Source organism: Ciona intestinalis, unplaced genomic scaffold (assembly GCF_000224145.3).
Source record: "Ciona intestinalis unplaced genomic scaffold, KH HT001191.1, whole genome shotgun sequence".
NCBI classification, from domain to species: Eukaryota; Metazoa; Chordata; class Ascidiacea; order Phlebobranchia; family Cionidae; genus Ciona; species Ciona intestinalis.
The window spans coordinates 14,098-24,858 of NW_004191512.1; the positions used below are offsets into that span (position 1 = coordinate 14,098).

Sequence of the window (10,761 nt, forward strand, 5' to 3'; positions counted from 1 at the left end):
ACACACGCGCCGGAAAAATATAAATGCAAACCGGTATCGGCCGGATTTTTATTTTTTACATGCCTGTATATATATTATGTACATACACATACAGTACTTCTGTAATAGGTAACAAATTACCACACCTGAAAAAACAGAAGCTACTCATAAAAAGGACTCCATTGGCAGAAAGAAAAACGCTTGACTGTAAAATATCCCTGAATAGTTTTCTAATTTCTTTCAAGTTTCTATGCTTCTTGTTGCGTAGTTTTACCAATCCTGTTACCTGTTGAACATATATTTAAGTGAATTGCAGAAAAACCTTTTGGAAGTCTAGATCAGTGGTTCTTAAACTTTTTGTATGCTTTACCCTTTTAATAAAGATGTTTATCAGATTACCACCAATATGTAATATGGCGCTCATTTATTAAAAAGTGAAAACAACTAATTACATCAGTTATATTTAATCCGGCGATGCGCTTGCTTTTTGGCAATGAGTTGCTCAATGTCTGGTAAAGTACTACAATTGGTCAATTGTCACATTTTTTCTGAACTGATGTGGATTTCGATTGGCAGCTCATTTACCCTCTAAGTACGAGGAATTTACCCCAGTTTAAAAAACACTGGTCTAGCACATGCAGCGTCTAAATTAAAATTTAGGCTGTATAATTGTCATATAACTAACAGGGGTGCAGTTTGAATGAATGAATTTTGCTTTATTTTCGCATGGCGGGAAAAATGACAGCCGTTATAACACGAGTGTTCTGTTTAATACACCTCATGCCCGCTTTTGAATTACCACAAACAAAACTTTGTGCGTGATTGGTTTTTCTGTATGTCTGACAATTTAGACACGCCATTAGTGACCACTGGGCTGTAGCAATTGCCGTTAAGTGTCTTGCCCAAAGACATTACTTTAGCATAAATTTCGCAAGTATTAATTTAAATGTTACTTTGAGTATTGCTCTCTCCCATTGCTATCTATGTTTGTGCTTAAGTGCTTACCGTATAAAATGTTAAATAAACTTTAAGGGAAAACTTCAATGAGTCTCTTATTGTGTCTAGAGATGCTATGGTACATCTTGGTTCCCATGTGTGGCCTATTTCATAGCAAGTATATGGGACGCTATCTGTCCACTGTTTTCTTGCACAGCCATTAAGTGGCTTGCTTAACAAAGTCATCTTAAACTTAAACAGGAACCTGCATAGTGAGAATGTGGTGGAAAAAAAATTTAGTTTACACCATAATTTGGTAAAAATTACATTTAAAACAAATTTTACGCAATAATTTGATAAAAAAACATTTAAACAAAATACCTCTTTGCTTTTTTTAGTTGACCAAGTTTTTTTTAACATGTTAATGCAGTTTAAGGCAGTGATAAGAATTTAAATTTGTTACAATATGAAGAAGTAAAGAGACGTTTATGTTTGAAAATTGCATATAGTGCACAATACATAACTAAAATTAAAATAAAAGTCCATAACACACTAATACACACCAACACATAGGTCACCACTATGTAACAATTCTATTACTTTATTGCACTTTTTTTAAATTAAATCTATTTCCAAGTCTAATTGTACACACCCAATTATTTGAACATCATATTACAGTCACACACATGAAAAAACAGTTTAGCCATGGGTGTGCATATTAAAGCTCAAATTTTTGAACCATTTTAATCGTAGTAATTTTTCTTTTGAAGGCCAAGGAATTTTATCGCATTTTCGAAGAGCAATTTATCCTTTTTCTTTTGAGAGAAATCTTTTGTTTCTTCTATTAATTTCCCTGGATGCTGCTCTCCGAGTGGAAACGGGTAATCGGATCCAAGAACCACATTGTCTTCTCCCAAAATCTCGACTAAATACTTAAGTGCGCGTTCATCATGTACAAGGCTATCTGTGAAAATTTTCCCAACTTGTTCAAGAGGTGGGATGGATGTGTCAGTCGCGCAGAGGTCCGGACGACACTTAAACCCATGCTGCATCCTCCCTATTGTATAAGGGAAGGCTCCACCTCCATGAGCAAAGCAGATTTTTAACTTAGGAAATTGCTCAAGGACACCACCGAATAAAACACACTGAATGGCATGTGCTGTCTCTCCAGGCATCCCTACCAACCAGGGCGCCCAATATTTTTTCATTCTCCCACCAAGCTCCATGTCCCATGGATGCACAAACACGGAGCATTCCAGCTCCTCTGCCGCCCTCCAAAACTCGCGCAGCTCCTGTGCATCTAGGTTCCAATCGTTCACATGCGACCCAATCTGCACGCCAGGGAACCCTAGTTCTTTTACACACCGCCGCATTTCCTGCACAGCGAATGCAGGTGCTTGCATAGGCAATGTACCAAGGCCTACAAAACGCTTAGGATGTCTAGCAATCGTACTACTCAAATCGTCATTTAATATTTTACATAAGTCTAAGGTGTCTTCTGGCTTAGCCCAGTAACTGAACATTACAGGAACAGTGGAAAGAGCTTGAACGGTGACACCTGTTGCATCCATGTCTTTTATTCTTTCTTCTGGGCAAAAACAGTTAGCTTGCACCGTTCGAAAATGTTCGCCATCCTTCATTAATTCGCTTTGACCGCATTTAGTATGATGCATTTGTAAAAATCCGTCGTAACCGTAGCGTTCTTTTAAATTGGGCCACTCCCGAGGCAAAATATGGTTATGTATATCGATCTTCATATTCAAATAATAGCAGTTCGCTGAAGATGGTACTAGCACTGAAACGAGTCTACAAACTATGTAAAACGTTTACTATTAGCCTGTCTGCAACAACTTTGCCGCAATGTTTACTTTTCCCGCATTGTTGTCTCGTCGTATAATCACAAAAGGTAAACCAGGCAGTGTTTACATAACAAATAAGAAAAGACCTTTTTACCGAAAACCGGCTTTAATTAACATGGTTAATTCGTAACATATGCATTGAACGTTCAATTACATGAAAATTTAGGAAAACACTTTGTAAAATATATAGAAAAACATACTTAACTTCACGTAAAAATAAATTTTGGAAACACTGTTTCAAAACATTTGCCGCGAGAAACCAGAACGTGTATATTTGTATTTGACAAATGAAAGAAGAAACGAAACTTGAAAGATGAATAATCTCATGTAAGTTCTATTTATGCTTAAAACGTAATTAGTAATACGTATGTTTTTGTTTATTGGGTGCTTTTGATCTAAAATTGATAAAAAAATATTTCTATTTATGATAAATCCGACATAGCGTTTTGGCCAAATACACCATTGTCTGGGTAATCCTTTAGCTGGTGGCCACCTGAAATTTTGGTTTCAAAATGTTCTATAGCCCTCACTGATACCTGCTGTCTAATTTTTTTTTCAAAAAAGTCGGGCGTTCGTGTCGAAAATTAACTTTAAAAATGCGCAAAAACATGCTGTGTCACCGTAATTCGTCTGATTTGCGTAAGGTTAATGATTTATTACGTCACAATCGCGGTCTGTTACGTCACAATAGTGGTATATAACGATACGTTATAAGACGGTATATAGCCTTGTTTTTCCCCACTGTTTTAACGGTAGGAATCAAACGTTACAATACGCATTCTATGACGTAATAATCCAACCTTGGTTTAATTCATAACGGCTGATGTGGAAAATACGGTGACGCAGCACGATTTCGCGCACTTTCAAAGTTAATTTTCGACACGAACGCCCGAGTTTTTTCAAAAAAAAATTATACAATGAGTATCAGTGAGACCTAAGGAACATTTTGAAACCAAAATTTCAGGTGGCCACCAGCTAAAGGATTACCCATTGTCTGATCAAGATTTTTTAATTTAGAATGTTTTAATATACCCCTAGACAAACTTAAAATGGCTACATTAGATAGCAAAGTATTGTGCATGCCTACTAATTGGAAGCATCCAAATTGAAGTCCAGCCAAGTAGCATAGTGATTAGCACGCCTTCCTTTAGCCCAGAGGTTTTAGGTTCAAGGCTCGGTGCTGCTACCGTTGTGCGCAATGTGTCTTATATTATACTATTTTTTCTATTAGAAGTTTAACTTAATTAAAATAAATGGCTGGTTTGTTTGTTAGGTGTAGCGACCACGCTTATTTTCTTCCAACTAAATGTAAATATGTTTTTAACTGTGAGCGTGTTTTAACAACTGTTGTAATTATCGCTTTATCCTGTCTTTTCGTTTAAAATATTTCTAAATCTTCGCTACCGTAATCGAAAAGACAAATAAAAGTTATTATTATTATTATATAACACAAATTTCAACCACACATTAATTCCAGTTGCTTCCAAGATTTGTGGTTGGTCATCACTGGTCGTTCATGCATGAAAGACCCGGAACTTGTGACGAAAGATTTAAATAATTCAATTGATGCTTTGAAGCTTGGTTTGGATTATTATCAGCCATACAGGTGTGTTAAGTTATTGTTGAAACATCAATAGCATTTCCAATATCCATGTAAACCTGGCATGCTTGTTTGAGCATTTATTTTGCTATTTTGTTTCATATGGAGGTTAAAATGACATTACATTTTCTATAAACTGATAACACATTTGGTATACTCGTAAGCTGGCACAGGTGTATGAACACCATGTTATAACGACTGTCGTTTTTGGTCTATGCGAGAATAAAGTAAGTTACATTCATAAAAAGACAGTGGTAAATAATGGTAATTGTGTTTTTATCATATCATCTTGTGCAACAATTTTCTTATGTGATTATTTTATAATACCTATAATTATATACAATTTTTATATTTTTTTTTATATAATTATTAATTTCTTTTACAACGCAGTGAAAGTTCTGTCTCGAAGTTCAAAAAAGAAACCAAAATATCGGAAAACTTGAATAAGTTTGTTCTAAAAGCTGCAAAGTTACTGGTAAGCTGTTTAAAGACTCAAATTTACTCATTAATTATTTCAATTTTTATTCTTTTTTTGCAGAATCTTGATTGCCACCAAACACATGATCTCACAAAACAATATGCGCGTTCATTTTTCCATGGATCGAGGCAGAAACTGCGGCAAATCCTCGCAGATGAACGGAATGGAGCAATATTACTTGGCGATCTTGCTAACCACTATTTCACAGAAAGGTAAATCAAAGTTTTTACGATTTTTACCAAGTCAGTCCAACAAATTTTCACAATTTTTACTAAATCAGTCTGACAAATTTTCATAGTTTTTACCAAATTTGTCCGACAAATTTCTACAATTTTTACTAAATTAGTCGGACAAATTTTCACTTTTACATTTTGTTTTTAAGAAGAAAAATTTTTCACTTGTTTGTATGAATTGTTGCCTGTTGGGTGTTACTTACTACAGTCCAACAAATGTAAGAGAACTGACCTTGACCCCCCTGTTAATTGCTTTTATTATACAATTTGTAAGACTTGATTTTATCGGTTACGTTTCTAGCACCAGATCCTTGCTGTATTTATTTACACAAGAATCATTCAAACTGTTTAAGCACCAGATCAGGGTCAGATTCACAGAATTTATTACAGTTGTTTCACAATAACTGATTAACATATATAAAAAGTTTATTTTTGAATATTTTTCTCAGGCTATATTTACTACGAACCATATCTCCAATCATTGGATACTTTCAGGACCAAAGTCATCCTTTTCAGGTGAAATATTTAAAACTTTGTTTTATAAAAAGTCAAGTTATTATATTTACATATTTATTTATATATAGTAGGGTGGGGGAAGATGGGACACCTTTTTTGTTTTATTTTCTCGTCCCAAGTTTGTAGTAAACAAAGACAATTCCAAGAATCATAAAACCATTTTCTCATGACTTCCATAGACCGTTGTTAATTGTTTAAAACACGATCAGGATAATTGGATATTATGTGCTAAAGGTGTCCCATCTCCCCCCAGCCTACTATATAACTGTAATTTGATGTCCTCACTGTAAGAGGTTTTAAAAGTGCTTTCAGTCAAAGTGTCAAACTAGGTTTTCTCTCAGTAATCACAAACTAGTTATTATTGAATAGGCTTTTTTATTTTTAGAGGGTTTATTCGGAGGCGCTCAGTTCACTACCAGATCTTACCCAAACTTTGCAAAGTCAACTCGAGAAATCTTTTGACGATTCTTTGCCCACTTTTAGCACTAGAGGACAAGATTGTTCCCCTGAGGTATGAATGGATAAATGAATGAATGAATGTAACTGACTTTATTCTTGCGTGGCTGGGAAACAATAGTTGTTATGACATGGATGTTCATACACTTCATGTCAGCTCACGAGTTACCATGTATGTTACTTTGTGGGTGAATATTTTTTGGATTTTTTTTATGTATGGCTGATAATTTGGACAATCCATTAGTGACCACTGGGTTGGAGCAATTGTCGTTAAGTGCCTTGCCCAAGGACACATAGGCCCACAATGGTAGCAACGATGATAATATGGTAGGAAATAGAAAATTGTGTTTTTAAGCCTTAATCTGTGCAACTAACATGCATGCTTGCTTAAATCAGAGAAAAAATGTAAACCAGTCTGGCGTTGTGGCAATATAGTTACGCTGCCTCCAAGCTAGAGGGTATGGGTTCAAGGCGCGTCGCTGCTGGCTTTGTGGGCCCTTGGGCAAGACACTTAACAGCAATTGCTTCAACCTATTGGTCACTATTAGGTTGTATAAATCGTCAGTCATACAAAATGACAAAAAATATATACATACCCCAAAAAATAATCACCTACAAAGTTACATACGTGGTGACTCGTCGGGCAAAGTTGTATGAAACAGAACACCCGTGTTATAATGACTGTCCTTGCCTCACCAGGCAAGGGTAAATATGTTCCAATTATTTATTCAGTAGTTCTTAATCATTTAAGCTAAGCCTTTTATGTCATAACACACTTTATTTCAATATTTATTTTACCTTTATTTCTACAAAAATAAATTTGTATAACACAAAGTAAATGACACTGGTTTCAATAAAACATGTTTTTTACTTTATAACAATTCACACTGTTTCCATAAAATGTCATAAACTCACAACCCATAACCATTGATACGGAACTTAATGTTTTCCTTTATTTTTCAGCTACAGACCCGGTTTGCTTTACAACGAGTGAAAGAACAATGCGAGATCCTTGAAATTCTCCTCATATATTATTCCCACTTTGAATTACCACCCAATGTGCTGGTGAAGCTTATTAAGCTGTTTAAAGGTGAGAATAGATAGATGTGTAGGACCAGGCTGCAGACACACATGGTGTATTCATATACCTTATGCTCACTGTCAAGTTATAACATGGATGTCTTCCTATACACAAGACACACATGGTGTAATCATACACCTTATGCTCACTGTCTCATGCTTATTGTCGAGTTATAACACGAGTGGTGTCTTATACACCAAACACACATTTGTATTCATACACCTCATGCTCACTGTTGAGTTATAACATGGGTGTCTTCTTATAAAACATCCACACGCAGACGCATGGTGTACGCATACACCTCTTGCTCATTATTAAGATATAACGTGTTTTGCTTTCTTCTTATACAGCAAAACGTACATGCTCATTTTTAAGATACGATAGCATGGGTGTCTGCTTATACAACATACACACATGGAGTTTCATACACCTCATGCTTGCTGTCAAGTTATAACATAATGTCTTCTTAAACCATATGGTGTATTCATTATTCATACACCTCATGCTCACTGTCCACTTTAAAAAGACTGTCTACTTCACATTAGGGACCATTCTATTCTATTCTGTGTGGGTGAGGTCCGTGAGGACCTGGGATTTAGGCCAGCTTTGGCCCATCACCCCAAAACCCTTACGTCCGGAAGTGATGTGCTCGCGGTAGTGAAGTTCTTTCTTCATGTTCCGACTCTAGTGTTCCGACCAAGTCCCGTTTTCTGTCCTGATTCTCGACCCGTAGGATTCCCCATGCGGACTATTTCTGCGAACTCGTTCTCCGTTCCGACCAAGTCCCGTTTTTAGGGACCATACACATATTTTGTATTTATGAACCAATTACTCATTTTTCATATTCTTTTCATAGATCACAACTTTGGAATCGATCACCCGTTACGTGAGGTCGTTGACCCCAGGATGATGTCACCACTGTTGTCATGCCTCAGTGCACTTGAGCAAATTCTAATCATAGAAGGATTAGACATGGATTTTCTTATGGTGGGTAATGACTAAACACAGTTGTGTATTTAGTCATGGAATTATGGAAAGTACTTGTGTAAGCAAAAATTCATTCGAAAAGTTTTGATGACACTTAACGTTAACATCTATGCCTTAATTGACGACAAATTTTTATTTAAAAAAAATTTTTATATTGACAATTTTTTATATTGACAAATTTTTATATTGACAAAATTTTATTTTGACAAATTTTTGTATTGACAAATTTTCATATTGACAAAATTTTATTTTGACAAATTTTTGTATTGACAAATTTTCATATTGGTAAATTTTTATATGTGATCATGAGTTATTGCCATAATTTGTGACATTTCTATTGAAAAACTACTTTAAACTGGTTATAACAGGAATCTGAAGCCACAAAGGAACACCAGCTCGTGAAAGACAAATCTGCATTCAAAACTATTGATGACATCATAAAGGACATCGTTCATCAACCAGATCTATCTGTGCTTGTGTTGTCGTGGGCAACCGTTCGTTATCTGGTATGTTACATTATTAGCTGATTATTGTAGGTAGCCCTATTTTGATACCATTAGTATTGTTCTTGTTAGAATTGAAGCCATTACGTCACCATTGTCATTATTACTATTCAATCACCCACCAATTAACATACATGGAGGTGTATGAACACCCATGTTATAACGGCTGTCGTTTTCTGGCCACGCGAGAATAAAGTTAGTTACATTTATTCATTCATGTACAAATGAGCAGAAAATATACAGTAGGCAACACATTAATCAATGAGGTTCCCCATATTTAACAACAATAGCGTGATTTCACCCTAGATTTCAAAATTTAAAAATCATTACGCCTAGGCTATCCATCACAATACCTATTTTATGACATCATAGTACTTATTTTTTACCAATTATGACATCACTAAGGTCATGGATGACCACGGTGGGGTCACGACCCAGAAACTCGGAGAACGAACGATTGAAGAAAAAGTGTGGGAGCATTTTGCCCACTTGTTGGCAGTATACCCATTCAATACAACATCGGTAAGTGTGAATATATTTAACAGAAAACAAGATAAAAACAGGGAATTTTATAAAAAAAATTGTAAATAAAAATAATATATATATATATATATATAGTATCTATATATTGTATTTTTAATTACAAATATGTATACATTATATATATATATATATATATATATATTTTTTTTTTTTATTTACAATTTTTTAAATAAATATTTCGTTTTTATCTTGTTTCCAGATAAAAAATCATTCAATTGTTTATTATATTCAGTCAACTCTGGTCTAAATACTAGGTTTCATGGCCTGCCACCCCATAAGGCCTTACACTGTACGTAAATGAATTTTTTTTGTTATTTCTATGCAGAATGTTTCACTCACTGCCCGTCGTGTTCTACGTGGTGTGCTATCAAGCGTGACAACATCTTTCCACGAAGACACGCTTGGTGATTTCTCATCTATCGTAACCGTGGCAACAGAAGTGATGAACCACTCTGAAAATGTGAGTTTTTTGGACCTTTCTGATTAAATTGTATGTAACTTAGTTTTATCTGGCGTGCGAGAGTAAGTTAAAACACGGATGTTCTGTTTCATACACCACGCACCCGCTTATGAGTTACTGAGTATGCAACTTTTTGTTTTTTGTTTTTTTCTGCATAGCTGACAATTTAAACAACCCATAACATAAGTTACTACTGGGTAGTAGCAATTGCCGCTAAATCTCTTGCCTAAGGACACCTGGACGCATACACCCACAATGGTAGCAGTGATGAACCTTGAACCCATAGCCTCTGGTTTATAGACAGGCGCGCCAACTACTGTTCTCCTGCGATTGCTTTGTGACTGGTTCTACTATGTGTAAACAGTTTTTAAATTTTGTAAAAAATTTAAAGTAATGTGTCAAATTGTGTAAAAACAACAGAAAATTGTGGAAAAACAAAGCAACTTATTTTGACACTGCTATATAAATATTACAGAGCAAAGGTCTTAGTGGACCTGGCTTGGAGCAGTTGTTGGTGTCAGCTGCAGGTTACTTCCCATTGGCTGTTGAACCATTGTTGCTATTGGTTACTTCGATGACATCATCGTTGCCATCGGCAATGGAGGTAGGTTGCCGTGAACTCTGACCTCTAGTGGGAGAACAATAGTAAACATTTTTTTGGCCTTGATTCTGTACAGTGGCCTGGTCAGGAAAAAACAGGAGTTGTTTTAATTATTGGAAAAAAATTAGGAAAAAAAATAAATTAAAAAGTATGCATCTATAACATTTTTTTAAAGGTGACCGGTCGCGACCCCAAAACCCCTCTTTGCTACAACCTTGATTGTGTACTAATTAAACAAACATAATAGCCCATATATTATATAGGGCCAGTAAAAAGACCTCTAAACCCGTCTGGCTGCACCACTGTATGAGGCATATTTGTCTTCATTTTCAGATGTTTAGCTTTTAATTTGGGCTTTTCTATTTGTATTAAAACTGCCAAGTAAATCTAGATTTTGGCACCTTCATACTTTTTCAGATTGTAACTTTTTTAGATTACTTTTTAATACATTACATTTACCAAGCAGAAACTAACTTCCTTTATGTATATTGCCTGCAAGTACATCAACACTAACATACCCCCTCATAAA

The 10,761-nt window shown here is 35.3% G+C and overlaps 3 protein-coding genes across 4 annotated transcripts in view; 1 reads left to right on the forward strand and 2 right to left on the reverse strand.

The window, feature by feature from the left end:
• The window catches only part of LOC100180941 (transmembrane protein 135), an 8,964-nt gene extending 7,376 nt beyond the window's left edge, over window positions 1-1,588 (reverse strand). The window contains exons 1-2 of one of the 2 annotated variants that reach the window (XM_002129414.5): window positions 985-1,588; window positions 126-265 (exon numbers count right to left, since the gene is read on the reverse strand). In XM_002129414.5, the coding sequence (XP_002129450.2) occupies window positions 126-265; window positions 985-1,335 (491 nt within the window). In that variant the 5' untranslated portion in view covers window positions 1,336-1,588. The remainder of the gene's footprint in view (window positions 1-125; window positions 266-984) is intronic. The other variant, XM_002129435.5, reaches the window with a different exon arrangement.
• A 70-nt stretch (window positions 1,589-1,658) lies between these two features.
• Window positions 1,659-2,672, reverse strand: LOC100178473 (2-amino-3-carboxymuconate-6-semialdehyde decarboxylase). Its single transcript, XM_002129611.3, has one exon. It carries the CDS (start codon window positions 2,670-2,672, stop codon window positions 1,659-1,661), a length of 1,014 nt encoding a protein of 337 aa, XP_002129647.1.
• A 250-nt stretch (window positions 2,673-2,922) lies between these two features.
• On the forward strand, window positions 2,923-10,235 carry LOC104266759 (nucleoporin NUP188 homolog; the record flags this gene model as incomplete). Its single annotated transcript, XM_009863726.3, has 12 exons — window positions 2,923-3,101; window positions 4,252-4,380; window positions 4,765-4,849; window positions 4,913-5,064; window positions 5,535-5,601; window positions 5,987-6,112; window positions 7,021-7,147; window positions 7,995-8,125; window positions 8,494-8,631; window positions 9,034-9,150; window positions 9,497-9,631; window positions 10,107-10,235. Coding segments are annotated over exons 1-12 (1,350 nt in total), but the record flags the coding sequence as incomplete, so codon positions are not given.
• Between the last annotated feature and the right edge of the window lie 526 nt (window positions 10,236-10,761).